The 27,108-nt window shown below is 43.2% G+C and overlaps 1 protein-coding gene across 1 annotated transcript; it reads right to left on the bottom strand.

The window, feature by feature from the left end:
- Positions 1-3,662: 3,662 nt before the first annotated feature.
- On the bottom strand, positions 3,663-26,769 carry LOC140077682 (phosphoglycerate kinase 1). The gene is made up of 11 exons (XM_072125029.1): positions 26,616-26,769; positions 22,118-22,168; positions 15,592-15,747; positions 14,063-14,207; positions 13,414-13,517; positions 10,979-11,098; positions 9,510-9,624; positions 6,082-6,261; positions 5,070-5,247; positions 4,399-4,497; positions 3,663-4,133 (listed from the first exon to the last, which is right to left on the bottom strand). The coding sequence occupies exons 1-11, from the start codon at positions 26,678-26,680 to the stop codon at positions 4,093-4,095; spliced, it is 1,254 nt and encodes a 417-aa protein (XP_071981130.1). The 5' UTR covers positions 26,681-26,769; the 3' UTR covers positions 3,663-4,092.
- Between the last annotated feature and the right edge of the window lie 339 nt (positions 26,770-27,108).

Below are 27,108 nucleotides of genomic sequence, written 5' to 3'. Positions count from 1 at the left end.
CCGACCCGAGTATAAGCCGAGACCCCTAATTTTACCACAAAAAACTGGGAAAACCTATTGACTTGAGTATAAGCCGAGGGTGGGAAATGCATTGGTCACAGACCCCCCAGTATATAGCCAGCCAGCCCCCAGTAGTATATAGCCAGCCAGCCCCCAGTAGTATATAGCCAGTCAGCCCCCAGTAGTATACAGCCCAGCCTGCCCCCAAGTAGTATACAGCCCAGCCTGCCCCCAAGTAGTATACAGCCCAGCCTGCCCCCAGTAGTATACAGCCGTGCCCCCAGCAGAATAAAAAAATAAAGTTATATACTCACCGTGCGCCCCGATGCGCAGCGCTGCTCCCCCGATGGCATCGCGGCTCCTATTCTTGCTTCAGCTTGCTGGGCGCCGTCATGTTCTTCTCGCGGGCGGCGCCTAGTATGACGCGCCGCTGCTGACGTCATACTAGGTGCCGCCCGCGAGAAGAGCATGGCAGCGCCCAGCACGCTGAAGGAAGAAGAACAGCCGGGAAGCCAGAAGAGGAGCTGCGATGACATCGGGGGAGCAGCGCTGCGCATCGGGGCCACCAGAGGGTGAGTATATAAGTTTATTATTTTTTTAGTCAATTTTAGTCAGTATTGACTCGTGTATAAGCCGAGGGGACGTTTTTCAGCACATTTTTTGTGCTGAAAAACTCGGCTTATACACGAGTATATACGGTATTATTTTTTATGTTGCATTAGATAATAAATACTATTTTTAAATGCATGGGTTTAACAGACTGCTTAAAAATGGCCCAAAAACTGGTTCAAAACGCCACTTGTGCCACCAGCCTAAGGTTTGGGGCTTGCCCGATTTATCTTGCACATGCGATCGGGCCGAGGCCGCCCCCTGTGCGCTAGAGTCGCGTTATGAATGAACTGGTAGCGGTGTGGAGTTTTTAACCTGTTTTGGGACCGTTTTTAAGCAGTCCGTTTAAAAACGCATGCGTTCTTGACCAGTTTTAATTAAGATTGGTAAAACCGGTCAAAAACTGATGCGTTTTCAAAAATGCATGCGTTTAATGGACTGCTTAAAAACAGCCCAAAAAAGGGGTCAAAAACTGCATTTGTAAAACTGAACGTGTGGCTTGAATTTTTAAAACGCTTGCGTTTTTAAACCACATGCTTAAAAATGGACCAGAAATGCCACGTGTGGCATCACCCCTAGGGCGCTGTCACACGGGACATTTATGGCTGCGTTTGCCTTTGCAAACCCAGAGCAAGCCGCACCCATCTATAGAAAGCCTGCGATCGGGAACGAGCTGCCGTTACTTTAACGCACCAAGCCCTAATAGTTTTTGAAAACGCATCAGTTTTTGTCTGCCCCCCACCCCCAATTACCATAATTATCATTGGGGAAATACAAAAAAAACAAACAAAAAAAAAAAAGAAAGGATGCATTTAACAGACTGCTTATAAATGGCCCAAAAACGGATTCAAAAGGCCACGTGTGTCGCCAGCCTGAGACATATGATGTCCTCATCCCGATTGCAATTGCTTCAGTAGCTAGTTCCTCTGTGCCAGCTATTAAAATACCTAATTCCACAGCACAACCGTGCCAGCGCACTGAATCTGCGCAATGAAGACAGTTTACTGCTGCAGCTTCATTGAATTACAGTGTAAGTGCAGGTAGTACCAGAGATCAAACCCATCTTTTGATAGCATGCACAAAGGGACTAGAGGGAGATTTGGGACATTAAACCACTGATCCATAAGGACCTGTGGGTAGTTTAATGTGCCAAGTCACCCCAAACACGTCCTCTTTAAATCAAGAGCCATGTGCAGATTCAAGTAGAACGGCAGCAAGCGCGGACATTGCATGAGTTTCATATAAACTTCGAGAAGGCCGTGTCCTCATTCACTCAAACACAAGAGGACACCATATGTCAAGAAAAGAGCAAGTCTTCACAGCTTTATCACTGCGGTTATTAGCGTTGGGGGTTTGCTGCAATATGCAACAACCCCCACCTTTGTATGAAGAGGACTCAGCCCGTGAGCCCTCTTCATACATTCCCTGTACCTCTGCACCGTAGCTCTAAGCGTTAAGGGGTTAACGGAACTTTACCTTTAAAGGTAGATCGGGTGGTAGGTGGATGTAAGGGACGTGAGGATAGCCCCTTTAGAGCTAATCCTCGCGTCCCCGCGAACTTTTTAAAATCTGTATTGCCTTTCTAAAGCGTCTACTGGGGCATAGAGTAACTCGACATGAGGCTACACGTCGCGGCTACTCCATGCCCCAGTAGCCTTTCCTTCTCCTACCCTGACATCTTCAGTGCGCAGCTCCTGTTAGCTGCACACCCTCGTCCGAGAAACCATAGTACTGCGCATGCACAGAATGCTGGCTTCTTGGACGGGGGCACGCAGCTGCGAGGAGCTGCGCGCTGATGTAGTCAGGGTAGGAGTAGGAAAGGCTACTGGGGCGTGGAGTAGCCGCAACGTGTAGCCTCATGCATGGCTACTCCACGCCCCAGTAGGCTCTAGAAATTTTACATATTTGGGTAATAAAGATTTAAAAAAAGAAGAATAAGATAGCGGGGACGTGAGGATTAGCTCTAAGAGGCCTATCCTCACGTCCAATACATGCACCTACCACCCGTTCTACCTTTATAGGTATATTCATGGTGGTAGGTTCCCTTTAATGATAAACCTCACTTGTAGATCCAGGCACTGACTGTGGTAATCTTCCATTTGTTATCCATGTCCTCCTTCCTTCTAAAATACACTTCTATAGAATTATGCCTATGGTAATATACCGTGCAAGGAACATTCCCCATGCTCAGTGAGGCCGCATTCACACACACACTGCTTTTTTTGGCAAGTTTGTTTACGCATATCAAAAGCTACAACCGTAATCACATGCCGAGGTTACATTGAGTTTTCCATTGTATTTCTTAAAGCGCGTGTAACCTCAGCATGTAATCATGGCTGAAGCCTTTGAAACGCTCCAAAAAATGCATTGCAACGTGTGAATGTGGCACAGAGGGCCAACTTAGTTCTTCTATGATACTTTGCATGCCCAGAGCATATGCCCATGTTGCACCAGTTTCCCCGCCCCCATCTAACCACATCATGCAAGGTTTTTTTTTTTTAATATAAACCTCTTCTGGATTAAGAGGCTGCACTCCCAAAATGACAGCCCCACTGCATGTGCTTAAAGAATTACTTCCAGGATTACAAGTTAGCGGATCCGACGTTTCTAGTTCGGCCACCTAACCCAGACGTATTGCTGCCAATCTGGCAAAGTGACGCCCCTAGCAACTAGCCATGGCTAGGATTGGCAAAAATTGGTACAAAATCTTTTTTTTTTTAATTACACATGACAATTGGAAAAAACAGACAACAAAAAACAGATGCAGTTTCAAAAACCCATGCGTTTAACGGACTGCTTAAAAACAGCCCAAAAACTTGTTTAAAACGCCATGTGCCGCCGGCCTTAGGTTTATGTGTTCAGTATCAGATCAGCACCTAGTGTACCTGTCAATCAGCTGCTTGGAACAGTTATGCCAGAGGAAATTCACATCCAGACACTGGTAACTTCATTATTCCCAAGCACATGCAGTGTTCACATGCAGATCCTAAAATAACCCTTTTTCCATTATATCTGAATATTATATACTCATTAAAAATATGAAACAGCCAAGATTAAAGGTGTATACTCTTTATTTTGAGCAAATTGTACTGGGGTGCCCATAAAATTTGTCATGTAAACCGTGAACATACTTGAAAATTGATGAATAGCACATATCCTCAAAACAGACATCTACAGGGCAATATATACATCTAGGAGCAAAACAATATACACCGCACAAAAGGGGCCTAGTACATACTGCAACATAATCTGTCCAGACAAGCCAAGAGTTGGGCAATGGTGAAAAACCATGGAACAATGACCCTTTCACTACGACAGACTATGCAATGCACAAAGGTTGTCAAGTAAATGGCTTGATAAGTGTCCAGGTAAGAACTGTAGGATTTCAGGGAAAAGTGCTTGTGACTTCTACTTTCATCCTCAGGACATGACCCCAATCGTTCTCGTTCAAGATGGGTTTCTCAGTTTCTTACTGTTCAATGGTTACACACTACTCAGTGCATCCACACCAGGAAGGACTTTACCTAGAGGGATTCAAAAGAGGAGAGGACACTGCTTAGACTTCATTATAGGAAACAGAAGTGTGAATGTATATACTATACTAAAAAAAACTTAATTATATTAAATAGTACAGTTCTTTAGAGTGGACCACCCTCTAATATAATGGAGTTTTAGTACATAATAAGCATATGCAAAATTAACCTGAGGGGCTCCGTAGGCGTTAGTGGAGCCCCTCAGGCTCATTTGCACAGTATTTCATAATGGTGGTATATGTCTTAAGCACTTTACCTTCAAGCAGCTCCAGGCTGGCGCCTCCTCCAGTGCTCACATGGCTGACTTTGTCTTCAGTGTCCCATTTTGCACAACAGGTTGCAGTGTCTCCACCACCTGTTAGAAAGTAGTAATACAAAGACATAAGGCTGAAGCACCGCAACTTTTAAACTGCGTTTACACGTTGGATTGCAATTGCATTTTGAAATGCGACTAAAACACAACGAAGAAAAGCTTGGCTAAATCGCATCTGTAACAAGCACTTCCTGTTTGGCATGCTTTAAAACACAAAACACGTGGTACTCCTTTCCAATGACATGCCGATCAATGGAAACCTATGCAATAGGGCCTAGCACCTCTCCACTGCATTTAAATTGTGCTTCAAAACACAATTGAAATGTAATGCGGCCTTATATCATTTCATATAAATGGGACCAAGCTGCAATTCCAGATGCAGAAACTAGAACATTATGTAGAGCTGTGGCTCCGTCCAGAATACTGACCCCAAAAAACTCAAATGCCAATTAAATTTTTTTTTTAATGCAAATAGAGCAGCATCATTATGGTAATGCAAAGGATAGTCTCGACTACATTTCGCAGCACAACAAGAGGGGGAAAAAAAAAAAAAAAAGCCATTCCTTTGCACCCATCCAGTCAATGACCTGTAATCACACTGCAGTATGACTCACCAATAATGGTTATGCAGCCCTTTCCTGTGACTTCCACAACTTTGTCCATAACGGCTTTAGTTCCTTTAGCAAACTTGTCCCACTCGAATACACCGACTGGACCATTCCATACAATCTGCTTGGCTCTTCCCACGGCTTCCACAAACAGCTTCATACTTTCTGGTCCACAGTCAAGACCCTGTAAACCAAGAGAACTGTCAATTATTCCAACATTCATTTTAAGAGATTGCCCCAAAAATAACTGGATCAGAAAAAAACTCAATCAGAAGCTACACCAAAAGCAAATCTTTACCATGCAGTTCTTACTGCACCAAGGAGTTACAGAAACTGTGTAGCTCACTCAGCCAATTCCGTAACTGGGTATTCCAGGAATCTGCATGATCCATATACAAAAGGGTACTCAAAATATAAGCCAATATGTAATTACTTGTTATTTAAAATATTGCTATCCTTAGCAGAAAATGCTGTTGACAGACTAATGGAGAATTAAAATGCTACTGGCCCTTTAATCAGTGTTGATTTCCCCCTGCGGAGCAGACAGGACAGAAGATGGCCGCTGGTCACATGTCCTGCATCTGCCTGGGCAGGTCATGCGACCACCACCAAGTTTGGCTGTAGTAGGTTGGTTGCAGTGCATCCAGTATGGCCAGTGCACCACAACACTGGCCATACTGGATTCACTGCAACCAACCGACAGGGAGGGCAGTTACATATAATTACGATGGTAACAGAGCAAGAAAGTCTGGGAGCAGCGCATATGAGGGAGGAGTCACCGAGAACTTTAGGATCATGGGACTTGTAGTTTCCAGTGGAGGCCATCTTGGTGATAACTCTGCCTGCTTTAGAGGCCATAAATTTTGTAAATCAAAATCAAACTAAGCTCCATTTTGTGACCAATGACATTGAGTTTTGTTATACTCATTCATTGTATCAGAAGTTCATATTCCCACAATAACCCTTAAATTCCTATAATTGCCACCACAGAACTGATGGCACCCTTGCTTCGACTTACCATCCATCCTGCGGGGATGCCTGTGGAGACACTGGCCTGTCCAGTATTTGCATTCTCATCAAACTTGTCAGCGGTGGTAAAGTCCACGGGCAGGGTGATCCTGACTCCATTCTTCTCAGCTTTAGCCATTAAGTCCTTCACTATTTTTGCACCCTCTTCATCATACAAGGATGTGCCAATCTGATTACATAGAAGGGGAAAAAAAATGTGAATAAATGAAAATATATGGGGATCATTCACAAAATCGCATAAGATTGCTATCACACAGTGCGTTCTTGGATGCATGCATTTTCAGTCAGTTTAAAAACGCATGCATTTTTGTACGTTTACCATGCGTTTGGCTGGTTTGAATTGGTTTATGTTCATTTCTAGAAGTGTAGGCAGCTGGGAAACAGATCAAAATGAGCCAAAATGCACACTTTCATTCCATTTAAAAATGAACCAAAAGATGCACTGGGTGACAGAACCCCAAGAGGTCTGTAGATTCCTATATCTCCCTTTCACTAGATTATAATGACCATACATGGAAACTCTACTGCATCCTTCAGAGATCATTTCATACATACGGCTTATCTCAGCACACACATATTAAATGGGCAGAGGGGAGTGTGCCACTGACAGACATGGGCATGTTAAAATCCTATGTTTTCATAGCAATTTTCTTTGTCATTCAGGAAACTTTCAAAGAGAATCAGGTGGCTTGCCAAAACCAGGGTGGATGGATAAGAATGGTATTAAATGCAGAGCATGTAAGCATTTTTTTTTTTAATCAAGGCACGAAGCCCATCAGAAACCAGATGGGTAAATCCTGCAGCCAAAGCATAGTCTCAGGAGTAATAAATAGGCAAAACAATACTACAATTTAAAGACCAGCACCCACCATCCTAAACAAAAATACCCCAAGGAAAATCCAAAGTTAAAAGACTTAATAAACAAAGATAAAAATGACTAGTGTCATAGGTAAATTACTCATTAAATAACTCCAACATGCATTGCTGAAAACCCATCATGAGAACAAAGAGAAATAAGTGAGTATATGACCCAATATCAGCTATCCAGTGACCAGGGGGAATTGGGGCCCAACATAAGGAGTGCCAAGGAAGTTTTGTGTTCATCCACAGCAGGCATGCAGAGCCAGAGCCAGCCCACAAAATGCTACCACTTACTCATATGTAGGCCCTAACAAGGACAGTCCACATCTAAGAATAATTCCTCGCATCACTACACAGATCTTGCCAAATCGGTGCCTGTCCACAATTGGGCTCACAATCTAAAAAACCTACGAGAATTTTTCTGGAGTGTGGGACACAATAACAAGCATCTGACCTTAAGTCTAGATAAAACCAGATACCCAGTTATCCGTGGTGCACAGTTTGCCCCTTAAGGAGCTACTCACGGTATAAGACCGGTCCACACACAGTCTCAGAAAAAGTCCACAGAAATAGAGAAAATTACCGGAGCTCCCAATATTATTCTTTTCATTCGTTATTCCATCTTTAACCACTGATGAACTGCACTAATCCTCAATCCTCTCCTGCTGAAAGTATGTCACCATTCAGACTAGCACCATCGCACTTTCACTATCCTCCTTTAATAATATTGTAGCTGGAAGAAAATATTTGTGTGGTACTTTCCAACAAAGTTAAAATTTATTTAAGATCATACTCAACAGTGAATTAAAAATGTGCATATCACAAATCAAGTAACGGGACGTTGCAACGCCCTAGAAGAAGCCTTGCCAGCGAAACCCTGGGTCAGGCGGAAAGGAAAGCTAGCGTCTTGCTATTTGACTTGGTGATATGCGCATTTTTAATCGACTCATGTGAGTATGATGAACTTAAATAAATGTTTAACTTTGTTGGAACGTACCACACCATGTGCCTGCATATTTTCTTCCAGCTACAATATAATTAAATGAGGATGATGAGAGTGCGATGATGCTAGTCTGAATGGTGACATACTTTCAGAAGGAGAAACTAAGGATAAGTGCTGTTCATCGGTGGTTAAAGATGGAATAACGAATGAGAAGAATAATATTGGGTCATAGTGAAATTATTTTCTCCATTTCTGAAAACTAGACACTATTTGTGCCCCTTATTCCCAAGGCAATGCCCCTGCATCTAGCAGGTTCATCAGGGGACAGAAGTAAATGGCTCCCACCAGAAAACCCTAGCCAAGCGAAGGGCTAAACTTACAGCAGCGACTGCTTTAATAGGGCACCCAGCATGATAAATACTGGGTGCCATCGCTGACTAATGCTGGAAAATCAGTCCCACTGCTCACATCATATGATTCGCCATGTAAGCAAGTTGGGGGCGGTACCCTGACTGGTGTCCTATCAGACAGTGACACTCCAAATGCAGAAGGCATTTTACAAGTCTCACAAATTGGGGGAGGAAATAATTCTTTTGCAAAAAAAAACCTATTTGCAATAGTCTTCCTCATGGGTGGTAAATTTAAGACCAAACTGCAGCTGAGCCCCAATAGACTCTCCAGCTGCATACATCATCCATGGTTAAGTTTCTTACAGATTACCATTCGTGTATTATGATGGTGTGTTCACACATGCAGTTTTTAAGATTACATTTTTGAAGCCAAAAAACAATGTGGATCATAATGGGCGAGGACTTCTCATTGAGAGAAGTTGCTTCTCTTTTACCATGCTCGAAGACTGCATCTGAAAAACTAAACTTGTGAATGCACCCTCAGAGCTGGGGCCCGACTAACCCATTCATTAAGGACAAAGCGTGTTAGAGTTTTTTTTAAAGAACACCTGACAAGTTTGCATTTTGTTGACATTACATGATCTTTATTTAACCCTGTGCTATATGTATGTTGGCTGACCAAGCTAGATGCTGACAGAGTACAACTGATCTTGGGCAGCATTTAGGGATTTTCAGTAACTATAGTAATTTACCTATGACCATTAGTCATTTTTATATCTTTGTGTATTAAAGTGGTTTTATTTTGGATTACCATCTTGCTTAGTTAATAAAACCTGCAGCTTCAAAAGCACTTCACCCTGTCAACAGCAATTGAGACAAAGGGGGACTGAAAAATCCCCATAGGAGATACAGGACATCCCAAAGAAGTGAAATGAGCACAGGGCGAGTATTCACTTGTACTGCATTATATTAAGAGGACTTTTGATCCCTTGTTCACACTTTGTAGTCACCAAAGCAATCACTTTCATCAACCAGAAACTTACGTGTATGGCCATCAATATTTTTGGATTCATCTAAACCACTGGATGCAAGTGAATACAGCACGCCCACACACACCCTGCAGAATACAGCGCGCCCACAACATGCAGACTTCCAAACCACTGTTGCAAAAAGCTTAACTACAAGTGCAGAACACACACACACACACACACACACTATATTAAAGGCCAATATTAGGCAATCAAGCTCCCCATAAACACTTACCTCCATATTGTTCAATACTTTCAAGAAGGTGAATGCCATCCCTCCACCAATAATCATTTCATTGACTTGATCCAACATGTTATTGATGAGCTGGATCTTGTCCTTTACCTTGGCCCTGGAATGAAAAGAACAGTTTATAGATCAGAAATAAGGCAGCTGTCTGTTACCTGGGGATTTACATGTCCACTTCTGTTGTCCTGTATCTGACCTCAGCAATAAAGATTATCCAACCCAACATACACTTCACTCAGCTTACAGATTGCTGTGGGATTATAAATTGCCATTCATGAGCATCATGTATATCTACAGATAAATCATTCAGCTGAATAGATATGCAGAGTAATACTCACAGCCAGTGTAATAGTCATTGGTAATTTTGACATTGTAGCAGTCTTAGATTGTAAGCTCTTGTGAGCAGGGGCCACACCCATGTTGCTTCATCAGACCATTGTATTACTCAGTAATTTCTTATTTTGTCTGCATCTAATACTAATGTATTGCATCCTAATCCTACATAACCAGGGGATTCACCGTCTTCTACAGTATGTGTCCAGCTTTGATTCTCTGAAAACTAACTTTGTGTAGAAAGGTTAGTTTGTAGCTTTGGGCAGGATATTTTTAAAATGATGCATGAATCCGCAGATATCTGCCCAATATAAAATCCATACATAGTAGATAACATTTATCTACATACTTGCATTAGTGGGGTGGAGGGTGAAGAAGTGTAAACAGGTCCTATTGGATATATCTCAAAGTACACATGGACCCCTTCATCTCCATTTTTAGTAACACTGACTTGTTTAATTTGATTACATTAATGCCAATTAAATACATTTTAAGAAATAAATACCCAATAAGATCTATTGGGATGCCCTATAGGGGGAGAAAAAGAATGGAGGACAGATGTAGAGTTTCATGCCCTTCATTTTTAGGGTCAGATCTCCAACCCCCCACGGATTATAAACTGAAGAACGTTCAATAATAACAAAATTTAAGTGCACCAAGCAATACAAGCCCTCACACAAATGCTAAACAGACAGATCCTGGTTATTTTATTTGCAGACATCTCAGTGCTTATACAGCAATTTCTGCAAATCTAGAAAATGGAGCAGAGAACTGTGGCAAGAGGTCGAAGTCTACAGTGTCTCCTATTAACATACAAGTGGTTATACAGCAGCAGAACATCAATGAAAACTTCACATGAAATTGCTCCCTTGCAGTTAAAGACCACAGTACGAAGCCTGGTAAGACTTCTGGAAGTAAAGGACTTAGCTAAAAGACACAGTACAAAGTTATTGGACACAGGATTGCTAAAAAACAAGGACACAACACCAACTACACAAATTAAGGGACATTGCAACTTCATCCGCGGTACATCCAATTGAAGATTGGCTTCAATGATAGTATTATATAGTGGCAAAGCAAGAACCCCAAAATATAATAGGTGACATAACCAAATTATTGCTTACCCTCCAAGGATAGCAAGGAATGGTCTCTCGGGGTTCTCCAAAGCCTTAGCAAAATAATCAAGCTCTTTCTTCATTAAGAATCCGGCAGCTCTCTGGGGAAGATTGACGCCTACCATGGAGCTAGAAGACAGGTAAAAACATAAGAGCAGGTCTGGGTGCACACATTGCTGCAGGGAGTTTGCTCTTTGCTGGACAACTTAATAAAAGAAATTGGTTTAGGACAACATTGAGCGATTTGATCTATAGCCGCACTACCTTTGTCCCAATCCTTTGTCGCCTCCAACCATGGTCAAGAGTCCATGAATTGCAGTTCTGTTGAAATACTATAGATTAAATAATTACTCTGACTGGAGCCAATTGATCTTTTTTTCTTTAAACAGTTCAGTAAGTTTTTTCTCCTTAAATGGCAAAGATTGCTCTGATCCGTTCACACAATTTGAAAGATCCTCTGATTAAAATAAGCCCCTATTCAGACAACCACCGCCATGTTCCATCTTCCTCTGTTCTTACTAATGATTATAGCAGAACGCCGGAAGAAATTTGCACATAGATCACGTAGTACGTTCTTGATAGAGACAGAGGGCAGACACGAGAGACTGGCGTCCCAATTGTTACTTTTATATGCGCAGTTTTAAACTTCATGTTTGCGAGTATGTTTTATATTGAATAAACCATGACCAAGAACGTATTACGCTGTGTGCAAATTTATTGTCTGAAAAGTGGCTTATTCTAAATCGGAGGAGCTTTCAAATTGTGTGAACATATGAGAGCGATCTTTGCCAATGAAGGAGAAAAAAAAAAATAAATAAATAAAAAAAAACACTTGCTGAACTGTGTTCAAAGAAAAGATTGAGGAACTCCGGTCAGTAATTTTTTTTTTAATGTTTGGACTTTTTTTGGATTGGTCCCTGGCTGTCTGTAGCTCCTGAAAGAAATAAGTGTGTAACTCGTTGTTATAGCTTTTCTGTCTATATAGAAACACAATGACAGATTGATGTAGGTTCTATAAACTACCCAGAAGATGGTCAAAGGTTTGTGGCTTATAAAATTAAATGCAATTTTACTAGTATTAAGAAACTTGTAAAATAGACATATGCTTACCTCCTCCGCCTCTCCTGTTGTCCAACATTGCCAAGTCCCCGTTTGTCTACAGAGGCAGGCACTCTCCTGTCCGACTACTTTCGGTTGCATACTACAGCACTAGATTCAGTGCTTTGCCAGGCGCGTGGCACTGGACAGGTAGGCGTGTTCTGCCTCTAAACAAACAGCAACATCACACTGATGGGCGGACAATGGAAGTGGTAAGTACAACTTTGTTTTTACAGCCACCCCACTTCTAAGATTTAGGTTATCTAATTTTGCCCAGCCTGGACAAGCCCTTTAAAGGGGTTGTACCAAGTTGGATCGGTAACCTATATCCACATTAACAGTCCGATGACCCAGCAACCCAGGGCTCCTGTTTTCACTAATTGAATGCATAGGCAGCATACATTCTTCCATTCAATACTATAGGAGGATATATACTGTCTAGGAGAGTGTTGGAGATGGCCAAGGCTGTGCTCAGCAAATCCAGATGCCCCCAAGGAGCAGAAGGATGCATGTGGGAAAAACAATCAAACTTACAACCCCTTGAAGGAGCTTTTAAACTGCGGTGCACAAATTATACAGAATTGTTATTGCCTGGTAGGATCAAAGCCTTTCTGTATAATGGCAAATGGCCAAAATTACTTTTGCACAAGTCACATTGCAAGGAGACAATTTACAAACCTGCCGGAGTAAAATATCAATCCCTAGTCATGACACGATTACGTAATGTAAATCATTCATGAAAAGGCCAGTGGAAGAACATAGTTAAAAGGGTTTGTGCAGTGCTCCGCCATCTCAGTCAGCTCCATAGACATAAATGGAGAAGAACGGTCACCCGTTGCCGTCTGCTCCACTCATCTCAGGTAGCGACAAGGGGATTGAAGGAGGTACCTGGGACTCTATTGGACTCCTCGTTCTTGTGATCTGTGGATAGGCCCTAACTTGCTTGGTGGGAAAACCTTTAATAAGCAAGCTTACCAATAAAAATGATCTAGTCTGCAAGCAACTACACCAGGCTGCATTGGTACTGTCAACAATGCTACAAGATAAACCTCCACTATTATATTGCTCTTTGGGCAGGTTATAGAAGAGCTTCTACAGGTTTGCAGTGTGAAATGCAGATTAGATTAATTCATAACAAACAAAAGAGCATCAAGATCATGGAGGTTCTGGCACATATGGCTCTTAGCTGTTTGGAAGCAACTATCTACTCCCTACAGGCTGTGCAGCTAGTGTGGAGGCACTTGGGAGACTGCAGAAGAAACAGAGGAAGCAACCAATTTACTTCTTCATTTAACAGTTCAAGAAGCAAATATCACTCATAATCTACCTGGAAGGTGCGGCTTTACCTGTGAGCTCTGTGTGCGGTCCCAAAAGCATCGTTGACGTACACATCTCCAAGCTTAGACAGCGATGCCCTGAAAGCCTCCACTTGGGCAGGGTCTGCCTTTGTCTGCAAGAAAGGGGATGGAACACCATGGTTTAATATAACAATTGTGTGCAAGCATCAAATCATTACTTTCTACAATTTAAAGATTAAGCTGTTCCTTTTAATACTCAGATCTGGTAGTTTTAAAAAGCCTGCTAGGTCTCTACAAATCATGCACAAGTGAACTCTCTAAAGTTCAAATTCTGGTTCTCCTGTTTCAGGCAGTAAAAGGTCACAGTTTAGGTCAGCATTCATCCAGCTGTACAGTAGGGGAAATACTCAAGGACAGTGTGCTATGCTAACCCAGGTCGGCCATGCCAAAAATAGAAAGTGCCTGAAATGCTTTAAGTGACCTTCAGCAAAATGTCATAAGGCCATAGTCCAAGAGGTAGGATCAGGTTGGAACCCAGAGAACTAACTTGGACCCCAGAGAAGAGACTGGTGCCTATGGCTATTCTGAAAGAACATGCAGGACAAACTGGTTTTTAAACATTTAGAGGTTTTGGAAGGCAGAACATTGGTAAGTGATGGAAGAAAGGAGTCTGTGGGTTTCTTGTGCTGCCTCTTACCTTATTTCCAGATGCATCTTTGCCCTTTCCCTCTTCCTCAACATGGAATCTCAAGTTCTCCAGAAGAATGATGGTCCCAGTAGCTGGATCTGCACATTTAGACTCTACATCTGCTCCCACACAGTCCTTTAGGAACACAACATCTCTGTACAAAGAACATGTGATGAACTGAGATTTACAGATCTAGGTAATATCGAGCATCTACTGTAAGTAAAAGTCCAGTTTGCCCTGTCTACACAGATCCGCAGGCTTTGTTGAACACACAGATAAGGAGATCGGTCAAGCACTGTCTATGTCTAGGGTCCACAGGACACTAGAAGTCTCCTCTGAGTCCTGTCAACATTTACTTTTCATGTCAACGTTCATTTACAGGCATTTTGTGCACCAGTGTATGATGTTCCTGCCACACTGGATTTGTCAGGTCAGCACTGTCATACAATTCCACACCAGACAGCCCACCACCTGCCGTAGAAGTGACCCCCGTCTGATCGTGCACAGGCAGGAATGCCCAGCACCGGGCCACTCCAACGCTTGGTGCTGCCCCCTATACACCCACATGGCGTGGAGGTGGCACAAGCAGTAAAATTGCCAACATGCAGAATTGCGATATCAGGGTTTGTAGAGCAGAAAACTGATATGCAAACCTTGATAAATCTCCCATCATAATTCCATCACCTTTATTAAACACGGTCGATGCTCGTCTGCCTATGTAGGGAGAAGGGGTGAAGAGCGCTCACTCCCCCTTCTCCGGTCCTGTACTCATCCAGGCGAGCACACAGCCATCAGAATGTGCCCCAAGTACAAGTGCAAGCAAACCGCCCTAGCACTTTTGGAAAAACCCCTATAAGGGAGCTGTGCAATAACCCCACCATGTTTTTTTTTTCACAAGGAGCATTGCGCATTGGCACAATGAGCACTAAGGCTATAAAACTCCAGATCCTCCAGGATGATTCGGGGAGTCCGCTTTTAAAGAGTTCACATGAACTCATCTGCATGTGGTAAACACTAGAGAAAATTCAAGAATGTGAAAAACATGTGTATGCATGCACCAGGGGCCACTTAACCCCAGCAGCTTATACATGTTTAAGTGGTGAAGTGTTAAGTGGCAGGATACTTTTAAGGGTATGTTCACCCGTGGCAGTAACACAAGCGGTTTCAATTAAATCAGAGCAGAAGAGAAGGAGACTTGCCCGAGTACATAGCTGTTAACGCAATGTTAATGCACGTGTTAACACATGCACTTTTTAAATGCAATGTTAACTGCTATGTAAATCAGGCAAATCCATCTCCTCTGCTGTTCTGGTGCATTTGCAAATGCATGCATTACTGCCAAGTGTGAACGCACCCTCAATAATATGTGAATCTCGGCGGATACTAATAAAAAACAAAATGGACATCGGTTGCTAGATGCTCTATTATAGAATTCACATCTAAAGTCTCTAAAGTATGAATACTGGCGATAAAATCTTTGTACTGAGAAAGTAGCCAAAAACTATTTTATTGCAGATAAAAAATGACCACCACATTACCTCTTCAAAAGTGTCTTCAGTTCCTCAGCAACTGGTGCCAGGGAGTACTTATCAGGCATGGGAACGCCATCTGGCCTGCCAAGGTGGCTCATTAGAACGACTGATTTAGCACCATTGTCCAAGCAGTGCTGGATACTGGGGAGAGCGGCCTTAATCCTGGAGATCAATGAGACAGAAAACTATACACATCAGCAGTCTGGAAAACTATAAAAATGTCTAACATCAGCTAATACAATCATGCTAGAAAGAACAATGTTGTCTCAACGGGGGAAGACCGAGCAGAACCTGTGGTGGAAATGAATTGACACAGCTCCGGTCTCCAAGCACCCAAGCCGGTCAGTTAGGGAAGGTCTGAAAACTTTTCTGTAACTATTAAGTTAATAGGGACACCGCTTCCCCTGTATAAATTTGGATGAACATTGAAGATTTATCTTGAGAATTGCCTACACAATTCAGATTCTCATTCACTTGTTACTGAGAAGAATCATTATACAAACTGGAAAAAAGAGCCTAGTCTGAACAACTCAGTTTCTTGTGAAAAATTCTTAACATTGATTTATAGGCTTGATGTTCAAGTCTTCCCCATCACCAACACAATGCTTTGGGATTAAGCTGTGATCTGACAGGACTAATCCCTTTAAAAACTGAGGCATGTACAGGCAGTCCCCGGGTTACATACAAGATAGGGTCTGGAGGTTTGTTCTTAAGTTGAATTTGTACGCAAGTCCAAACTGTATATTTTATAATGGAAGTTCTAGACAATTTTTTTTCTTTTGCCCCAGTGACAATTGGAGTTTCAAAATTTTTGGTGTAATTGGACCAAGAATTATCAATAAAGCTTCATTACAGACATCTTACAGCTGATCATTGCAGTCTGGGACTAAAGTAAAGCATCCAGAGAGCTTCACCAGAGGTCACAGTGGGCAGAGGGGTCCATCTAACTATGGGTTGTCTGTAAGTCGGGTGTCCTTAAGTAGGGGACCGCCTGTATAATAAATGTAGGATTTGTTGAGTATTTTTACATCTATTCCTGTGACCAGGGAATAAGTGATTACTATGGGTCCAACTAAAGTGCTACCGCTCTCAATCAGGGAATGGTAGTGTCCAAGGGCCCTGTGCATGTGATCAATTCCCTTCTATTTGATTTCCAGAACAGCCATTACAGAATATAGGTACATTTATTATCAATGACCTTCAATACAAATGTCAAAAAAAGTGAATTAGTCTCACCGGTAATTCTGTTTCCATGAGTCCTCCATGACGGCACCTGGAGGTTGCACCTTGACCTTTGGTAGGGACAGGATGTTGTGAAGGCTATAAGGCCCCTCTGCTGCTGTTCCCCAGTGTCTTCCAAATGACCACCGGAGGTTCCAGTAGAGTACTAGAAGATATTAGCCAGACATCATTAATAACACAGGGCAGGGTATATATAGCCGTCATGGAGGACTCATGGAAACAGAATTACCGGTGAGACTAATTCACTTTTTCCATGTCGTCCCCCATGACGGCACCTGGAGACTTACCAGATAAATAGACTAGGGAGGGACCACAGCCTGGAGAACTTTCCGTCCAAAGCTCAAGTCATGGCTAGAGGGTAGATCCAGGCGGTAGTGTTTTGGAAATGTCGATGTACTTGACCACGTAGCTGCTTTGCAGATCTGGGAGATGGATGCTCCCCGTTTCTCTGCCCAGGAAGTAGACATAGCTCTAGTAGAATGGGCTGTTATACTTTCTGAAAGACTTGCGTTTTGCAGCTGGTAGGATTTAGAGATAGTCTGTTTTATCCACCTGGCAATGGTGGAACTAGATGATTTTTCTCCCTTATTTTTTCCTCCAAACTGAATAAACAAGTTTCTGCACTTTCTGAAGGATTTGGTTCTGTCTAGATAAATTATGACAGCTCTCCTGACATCAAGCGTATGCCAGAGTGCTTCCTTCTCGTTCCTTGGGTTGTTACAAAAGGATGGTAGGACGATTTCCTGACTTCTATGGAAGTCTGAGACTACCTTTGGGAGAAAGGACGTATCTAATTTTAGTACTATTTTGTCTTCCGAGATGATCAGGAAGGGTTCTTTGGAGGATAGTGCCTGAAGTTCTCCAATTCTCCTGGCAGATGTTATGGCCACAAGGAAGGAAGTTTTGAGAGATAGGTCCTTCAGGCTGCATTCCGAGAGTGGTTCGAACGGAGGCTTCATAAGGGAGTTTAGGACTAATGATAAGTTCCACTTAGGGATATCTGATCTGATTGTAGGTCTTAGTCTTAGAACTGCTTTCATGAACTTCTTCACCCACCTGTGTTCTGCCAGGGGGAAGTCGAAACAGGCACTTAGGGCCGATATTTGGACCTTAAGGGTATTAGGTCTTAACCCCTTAGAGAACCCATCCTGTAAAAAAAAAAAAATCGAGAATTCTAGCGATATTCGGTTTGTCTGGAGTCGGGGGGAAGTCCCCGCACCAAGATATATACTTTCTCCAGATTTTGTAGTATATTTTGTTGGTGATTGGTTTTCTACTTGCTGTTAGGGTCTGTATGACTTGATAAGAAATACCCTTGGCTAGGAGCAGTTCCCTTTCAGGAGCCAGGCCGCTAGGTTCAGAAACTTCGGGTCTGGGTGAAGAAGAGGGCCCTGGTGTAGCAGATCCCTTCTGCAGGGAAGGAAGATGGGACCTGAGATTGCTAGTTTTAAGAGGAGTGGAAACCATGGTTTCTTTGGCCAGAATGGTGCTACTAGGATCGCTGTCGTCTGACTCGACTGAATTTTTTGTAGGGTTCTGGAGATTAGGGGGAATGGAGGGAAAGCATATGCTAGATTTGTTTTCCATGACTGACTTAAGGCATCTAGTCCTAGAGGATTGTCCTTGGGTGAGATGGAAAAGAATACCTCTATTTGAGTGTTCTTTTTTGAGGCGAACAGGTCTATTGACGGGAAGCCCCATTTTTGGGTTAGAGAAAGGAAAACTTCCCTGTTTAGGGACCATTCGTGTGGGTCCATCTTTTCTCTGCTTAAGAAGTCCGCCGACTGATTCTCTGCCCCTTTTAGGAACACCGCTGTTAGGGATTCTAGGTGATTCTCCGCCCAGAAAAAGATCTTCTTGGTGACCTCCATCAGGTCCGAGGATCTTGTGCCCCCTTGACGGCGTAGATAGGCCACTGTAGTCACGTTGTCTGACAGGATTCTGATATTTTTTACCTGGGTTCTGGGAAGCCTTTTTAGTGTTTCCCACACTGCCGATAATTCCCTTAGATTTGAAGATTGTCTTCTCATCCAAGGGGACCATGACCCCTGAAGGTAACGGTCTGGTAGTACGGCTCCCCATCCAGAGGAGCTGGCGTCCGTTTGGATGGTCAGGACTGGAATCGGGTTCCATAGTATTCCCTTTTCTAGATGTTGCTGGTGTTTCCACCAGTTTAGAGAATTTTTGACTTCCAGGGGAATGACCTTCTTGAAGTCTAAATGTTCCACGTTCTTGTCCCAGATTTTTAATGTCCACGCCTGTAGTGTTCTTGTATGGAATTGGCTCCATGATACGCAGTTTAGGCAGGCTGTTAAGCGACCCAGCAGTCTCATGGTCGAACGGACACTGCATGATTTTTTCTTTTGGAATTTCTCTATGGAAGAGATGAGGGATTCTCTCTTGTCTTGTGGAAGAAAAGAGGCTTGGCGCCTGGAATCTAATATCACCCCTAAGAATTTTGTCTCCCTCTGAGGGACTAGATGAGACTTTTGGAGATTTATAATCCAGCCCAGATTTTCCAGGGTTCGGATTGTCCGATCTCTGTGGTTGAGAAGAGTCGGAGTCGAGTCTGCCACTATGAGGAGGTCGTCCAGATATGGGATAATGGAGATTCCTTCTTTCCTCAAGAATGCCGTCACTTCCGCCATGACCTTTGTGAAAGTTCTTGGGGCTGATGAAATTCCGAATGGCAAGGCTCTGAATTGAAAGTGGCAGACCTTCCCTTGTGGTGATTCTACCGCGAATCTTAGGAATTTCTGATGATTTTTGTGTATGGGGACGTGATAGTAGGCGTCCTTTAGGTCGATAGTGCACATTTGTGCGTCTGGAGGGATTAGTGGGGTGGCTGTCCTCACCGATTCCATTTTGAAATATTTGTATTTTATGTTCTTGTTTAGCCGCCTGAGGTTTATAATAAGTCGAAGGGTCCCATTTGGCTTTTTCACAAGAAATAAGGGGGAGTAGAAGCCCTTCTTTTCTTCTTCTTTGGGAACTGTAACAATTACCTTCATTGTCAACAGTTCTTGAAGATTTTTCCATAACTGTGTTGTCGTTCTCCGAGATGTTGGGTTGGAGACAAGAAATTTTTGTTGTGGAGGGGAGCTGAATTCTAACTGGTAACCTGATTTGATGATACTCAGGATCCACTTGTTTGATGTGATCGTCTTCCATCTGTGGAGGAAGAAAAGAAGACGCCCCCCTACCTGGTAGTCACTGTTTTTTAGATTGATGTGGAATGTTGGAGAATAGGTATCCTCGGCCTCTTCCACCTTTGTTGAAGGACCAGCGGCCCTGTTTTCCTCTGCCTCTAGAGTCCTTAGGATCCTTGGGATTCCGAAAGGAAAAGTTTTTCTGAGGTTTCTTAATTTCGGGAAACCCTTTGTTTTTATCAGAGGCTTTTTCCAGAAGAGTATCTAGTTCGGCACCGAACATGAAATCTCCTGTGAACGGGATGTTGCAGAGCTTCGTTTTGGACTTTACGTCCCCGCCCCACTGTCGAAGCCAAATAGCCCTGCGGACTGAGTTAGATAGCGCCCCTTCTTTTGCTGACAGTCTGATGTTTTCTGCTGAAGCATCGGTGAGAAATCCTGTCGCTGAACGCAGCAACGGTATCGTTTGCAGAAGGAGATTCCTATCCGTATCTGTAGGTGTTCTACCAATTCCCTTAGCCAGAAAAACAGAGTCCTTGCTATCGAAGTAGCGGCTATTTGGACTTGAGGCTGAGCATGGAAGATACCTGGATGTCTACCTTGGGGGGGCTGTCCCAGGTTTCTGTCTCTTTGGGGTCAAAGAGTAACCTGTTTCTGAACTCTTTAGTGATGTTCGCTCGCCCCTCGGGATTCCTCCATTCTTCCTGGATGATGTCCTTTAGGGTTTGATTTATGGGAAAAACCCTTTTCCTTTTGGATTTTAACCCTCCAAAAAGTTCGTCTTGAATGGACTTAGGCTCAACCACCTCTTCCACATTAAGCGTATTGCGTACAGCTTTAAGGAGGTTATCCAATTCATCATTAGAGAAGAGGTATTTTGAGGTTCCTTTGTCCTCAGATACCGAGGAAACATCTTCAAGCGAGTCCTTCCAAGAATAGGTGGGAGCCGCAGAGTGCCTATCGTAGTCGGATTCAGTATCTAGAGATCTGAGTTTTTTAGGAGCTGGCTCTAGATATGATTCCGGATCCTGGTCCAGCTCCGGTTCAGGATCTGGCTCAGGACCTGGTCCCGGAACTGGATGATTTAGGTTAGCGAACATCATGAGGGAGGATTGGAATTCCTCCCGCATGGCCGCTTTAAGCTCGTTTAACATAGACGCTTTTTCTTCTTGTAAGGCCCTGGCTAGGCATTCAGAGCATAGTGATTTTGGATATTGGTCTGACAATCTTATGTTACAAGAAAGGCATCTTTTAGATTTAGTAAGACATTTTCCTTTTTTGGGGTCCCTGTCTTTCTTCTCCTTGTCCTTAGGTCCTGAAGGGGTATCCTAGGACAAGGAGATAGAGCACATTAAAATCCACAGAATGATGCACAACGAGATTTTTTTTTTTTTTTTTTTTTTTACTCACAGTACCCGGGACCATGGGGGAAGAAACGGAGTCGTCCGCCATAGTAAGGACTATTCCACAGCTTCAGCGGTGAACTCGTTGGTGGTATAGAGGCTGACGCTGAGCAGGAAGCATTTTTAAACTTCCTGCCGCCCCCTAAGCCAATCAGATGGCTTCCTTAGCGGTCACGTGGCCCGAACCCGGAAGTCTCGCGACACCGCTGAGGGGAGATAGCTGTGGGAGGTAGCCCCCGGAAGCCGGGAGGCACCTCGTCCGTGGTCCGGAGACCTATGCCCCCCTCGGCTTTAGCTCTGGGCCGCAGGAGGAGGGGGGCCAGGACCGCGTCCTGTAGGACACCAGGCCAGGAAGGAAGGTAGGACCCCCGCTCGCGACCAGTCCTGGGGGGTTCTAGCTCTATCCCTCCCCCCCCCCCTAGGGGGAGAGACGAGGTCTCGCAACCCTGACCCTTGGTAGGGACAGGAATACACTGGGGAACAGCAGCAGAGGAGGGGCCTTATAGCCTTCGCAACATCCTGTCCCTACCAAAGGTCAAGGTGCAACCTCCAGGTGCCGTCATGGGGGACGACATGGAAAAAATAAATAAATAAAGGTAGATATGAATCTCATTTTATCTCCTACAGACAATTGGTGTAACGTAGGTTTGCACACAATGAAGTTTCCATTTACACTACAACACCACACAACGGAGGTGCAGAAAGATGATATAGGAAGTCAATGAAGCATCATCTTACCTTTGGTTGTTTGTAATCTGGTTATTTTTCATTGGAACATTGAAGTCAACTCTAAAAGAAAGAAAAGGATGTTTTAGACAACAAATTCTTTTTAGCACAATGTAGAAGCAGATAAGGTACATATGAACATTTTGGTGTAACAAAAAGCTTGTGTTTATGCACCCAGCTACTTCTTTCTGTACAGGCAGATTAAAGGGAACCTTCCATCAAAATCCAGCATGACAAACCCAGGGACACTTACTCAGATCCAGGCACTGTTATCCATGGTCTCCTTCCATCTAAAATAAACTTTTCAAATTAAGCAAATAAGCTGAAAGGGCTCATGGGGGTGTTACAAGAGCCCCTCTGTGCTGCTGCTTCAGATTTTTTTTTTAGATGTCTTCCCGTCCTTCTGCCTGATATAATCTCAGCATAACAGAAAAGTTTCAGAACCCCAGAAGCCCTTCTGGCTCAATGGCATCATTATAAAAGTTTATTTTAGAAGGAAAGGGGCCAGGGATCACAAATGAGAAGATTTCCACAGTCACTGTGCCTGGATCTAGTAGATTTCCTTTAAACCATTATGCAAGTGTCATTTCAGATGGTTATATAGGTATCTGTACAGTTCCAGGGGTCAGTCTCACCCCTGCTACAGCCATCATAATTCTTGTTACAGAATCCTAAACGATGCAGCTATTCCCCGTGGGTTGATTCATGCAGATTTGGTCAGATAAACAGGGAATTTCTCCCCTTGCTCAGTTAAGAGTAACCTGCTTCTGATTTGTAGAAGAAAACATTGTGAACTGGAGATTTCACATCAGTTTCTGTTCCAAAAATACTGCTTTTATAAGTCACTGCCTTACCCAGCAATGTTTCTGCATGCAAATGTGTGGGCAGCCCAGTACCACGTGCTTTTACTCTCAGTCCTACAGTACATGCAAAATAATTGCAGTCCCACCTCAAGTCTGCTTGACAACCTTTGTATTATATCTGTCTAGTATAATAACAATTTAACTACTACATGGCTACTTTAGGGTGACATCTGATGCACCTACTTCTGTAAGAGGCCAGGACACACCCCAGCAGACATGCACCTAAACAGATTTCGCTTTTCACAGAAAAGCAAAGTTCTTGTCCAGTAATATTTTACTTTATGTGTCAGGGCTTGTGACAGAGTCAATTCCTCTTTATATGTAGAGTAGGACCCCGGCGTGCTGCACAGTGACTCAGCTCCTACAGCGGAAGCTGGAAGTTTTGGCAAAAGTACAGCAAGCAAAGGGAAAGTCTAAAAATTTAATAATGTAAAACACACACACACACACACACACTTCTGAGTATTGAACTAGACAATCCTCCATGTACAGTATCTGGATCATGCCGCCTTCATGCTTGCTGATATCTATTCATTACTGCAGTAAGGTTACCTTGGCCATTTGCCCAGACAAGTCTGAACGCAAAACACACTGGCCCATGGATTAAGCCTTTTGCGATCACGTAGAATTACATGTGGCATAATTTCTGCAGAACAACCACCATGGACATTTCACAGCAATTCCCACTGCATCACAAAGTTTCTGCAGTGGCTTTAGAATTAAAGAAATTTAGAATTTAGATTAAATTCCACACTTAAAATCTGCTGCAGCAATGCGCCCATTCTTCCTAATACAACCCCACGAAATTTTTTTACTGCAGGCTTTCTCTAGAACATGGGGCCTGCAGATAGGACACCAAGTACAATCTGCTCAGCTCCTCCTGCCTGCAGATCGTACCTCATTTTTAGTGTGACAAGTTCCTTTTGAAGCAGCAGGTGGTTTAGAAGGACACATGTTAGAAAATATTTTCATTGTGACGCCACAATTTAAAGCAATTGGTTGTAGCACTGAAACATGGCAATGCACATGTTAAACCGAGCCTCACGGTCAGCCCTCCTGCAGTCTCCACAGTGCTATTTTAGGCTACAGAGATGCCAGACAGAATTATCTTGACCTTCCTTTTAGTATACATTTGTAGGGTCATGTTTGCATGTCTTACTACAAGAATGGGAGCATTCAGTTATCAGAACACAAATACTTACTATGTGGAAGAAAAAAAATAAATTGTAAAAGAAAAAAAAAAAAAAACTAGGCCTTTTACAGCAGGCTTATGAAGTATGGCGAGTCGTGTCTGATGGGGTACAGCAACTGGAAGGCACAATAATGTGAACAAACAAAGGTCTAAATACCCAAAAACCACCAAGAATGAAATTAAACAATATAACAATAGCCACTTATAAAAGTCAATAATAAATATTATGTTTATTAATAATATTGAAGCACTTGCATATTAGAAGGAGATTGGGCCTTGATAATGGGAGATTAGTTTTCTCATCGTTTTCCTACATTGATGTAGTAAATCCAATAATAGCATTTCCCCCATGAGAGTTTACATCTCCATTGACCTTCAGTCTGCCCTTCACAGAGGGATACATCACATGATAAGTATCTGGGATGCTTCTTTCCTCCATATTTGATGGAGCAGTATGTAAACCAGTCACGTTGTATCAACCACAATAATCCTAAATGCAGAAAGAGATGAACAGATGCCCTAAGCCTTGATAATGTATTAGTGATGAACTAAACCTGATGCCAGGTGCAAGAAAACTGAATAACCAGGATTCAGGGCGTCCAAAAGCACAGCACAGTAATGGCCCAAACTACTACCTAAAGGTTACTTCACACAAACGTGCGCGGCCTGTGTATATGTGTCATATGGTGGCACAATCCCACGGGCTGCACATAGAGCAGAGGACGGAGTCCCTGCATTATATAGAAATATAATACAAGGACATTCCCTCTGACGGACAGTCAGCATAACTAATACAGTTCGGATGCTCCTATACTCTCCTGTGTGCAGCCGTGGGTAGCCAAACTGCCCTCATAACCCTCTAGGGCCCTAGGTCATTGATGGTGAACCTTTTACAGGCAGAGTTCCCAAACTACAGCCAAACACAAAGTGCCAACAACCATATACTCAGCAAATTCTTGCTCCCTGAACTGACACAGCTTTTAAAGGTAACCTACCACCGCAAATCTACCTATAAAAAGGTAGAACGGGTGTATGTGCCCTTTTTAGAGCTAATCCTCACGTCCACGCCATCTTTTTTTTTTTTAAATCTTTATTGCCCTAATATGCAAGTTTTCAAAAGCGGCTACTGGGGGGTGGAGTACACGTTGCTGTTACTCCACATCCCAGTAGCCTCTGTTCCTCCTGCCCCGACAGCTTTGGCGCGCAGCTCCTCATAGCTGAACGCCTTCATCCGAGAAGCCAACATTCTGTGCATGCGCGGTCACTGCTCCTAAGCCAGAGCTACTGCGCAGAACTCCGGCTTCTCAGGAGAGGGCGCGCAGCTACCGGAACAAAGGCTACTGGGGTGGGGAGTAGCCGCACAGTGTAGCCTCAGCTCCGGCTACTCCACACCTCAGTAGCCGCTTTAGAAAATTTACATTCACAACCAATGCCCTGAGGGATCATAGCTAGAGACTGGAATATTGTAAACCTTTACTCAGGCCTGTAAATTGCATTGTGGGCACCCATATTTGCCACTGTCACACACCATATTTCTCCTGGCAAAGCAAACTAAAGACACACTTGCGTACTTGAAGCGACAATCATACAAGATTCATCCAAAACGAAGGATTTCACTGCTGGACCATCATATCATAATCTGAGGATAAGCACCAGGAGACATGAGATAGTTGGAAAGCTGGAATATATCAAATGAACGACATCTCACATCAAGAATAAGCCAACATGTCCAAGTTATAGTAATAACCACCCATATAAAAAATTAAAGAAATAAATTCACATGTGGCAGATCAGTTGCTGAAATTTCTGAGGCTCATTGGCCATCTGTGCAGATGAATGTAGAAGAATTGCAGCGTGTGAACACAAAGTATGAACTTACTGGAAAAAGTAACTGTAGTAAGTTTATCGTAATGATGCAAGAGTAAGAAATTAATCATCAACGGATCATTAGGAAATCATGGACATTTGCAGCTCAAATTATGTAAATGTGATCCCCCCACCACAATGTTCAGATTTAATTAAACTAATTTAAAAAGCAAATATATGCATCTATAAGCCACCCCCTAATACACTGCAACATGCCATCTTAAAAAAAAAAAAAAAAAAAAAAAAAAAAAAAAAAAAAAAAAAGGGGGGGGGGGGGGAAATCAAAATCTGTGCGAATATTTCTCATAAGAAAAATATTCTGCATCTTCACAATTTATACTATTATCTGATAGAGAAAATGTTAACTTTTCTCCTGCACAAAAACAAAGCACTAAGGAAATAAGTAATCAATGCACCGAATAACAGGGAATAATTACACTCCTGCGAGATACGGACGGTGCGGTTATGAGCAAGGCCCTGTGTGAACGTACTCTTGCGATTTCCATCTGCGGGAGGTCACACCCACACAGTACAGTACAGTGCAGTGCAGTGCAGTATAGCTGGGATCACCGTCGGCTACAGCACTCACCTCATTACCACTCTCTTCCCTTTCACATCTACCTTGTCCAGGGTGAGCTTAGTAGACAGAGACATGATTGCAGCTCACAACTCAAAGCAGCTCGCAAATGGCAACCACTCTAAGTCGGCGCAGGTCACCTTAACACTGCGGAGTATCCGCCCCTCAAGACTCTGATTGGTCTACAATGAAGGACTAACCGCGTATCCCCTCCGCTATTGGAAGAAGCGATTGTCAGATGTCAAAGTGTCCCCGCCCCCTTAGCACCGCTAGGAGGGCGGGGTCTGTGGAGAGTGACAGGCTGGTGAGTCAGTGAGGAGTGCGGCGCCGCTGTGAGCCGGTCACGTCTGTCACGTGTAGTGTAACTGCACATAGAGCATCCATAGTGATGTGTGTGTATCCTGGGAGGAAATAGGAGAGTCATTGCATACATCTTTACACTGCTGAAATATAGGTCGCATTATTAAGTTTCTTAATAATTAACCTCATTAACACCTATTGACAC

Source organism: Engystomops pustulosus, chromosome 9, assembly GCF_040894005.1.
Source record: "Engystomops pustulosus chromosome 9, aEngPut4.maternal, whole genome shotgun sequence".
Taxonomy (NCBI): Eukaryota; Metazoa; Chordata; class Amphibia; order Anura; family Leptodactylidae; genus Engystomops; species Engystomops pustulosus.
The sequence above is the reverse complement of the archived record's forward strand: the minus strand, read 5'-3'. Positions and strand labels throughout refer to the sequence as shown.

What these genes read in the sequence shown, in the direction of transcription:
- LOC140077682 (XM_072125029.1), bottom strand. Translation starts at nt 26,680, where the DNA reads ATGTCTCTGTCTACTAAGCTCACCCTGGACAAGGTAGATGTGAAAGGG. An exon ending in AAGATGCATCTGGAAATAAG is followed by an intron (nt 13,518 to 14,062) that starts GTAAGAGGCAGC and finishes CCTTTCTTGCAG; the next exon opens with ACAAAGGCAGACCCTGCCCA. An exon ending in GCATCCCCGCAGGATGGATG is followed by an intron (nt 5,248 to 6,081) that starts GTAAGTCGAAGC and finishes CTTGGTTTACAG; the next exon opens with GGTCTTGACTGTGGACCAGA.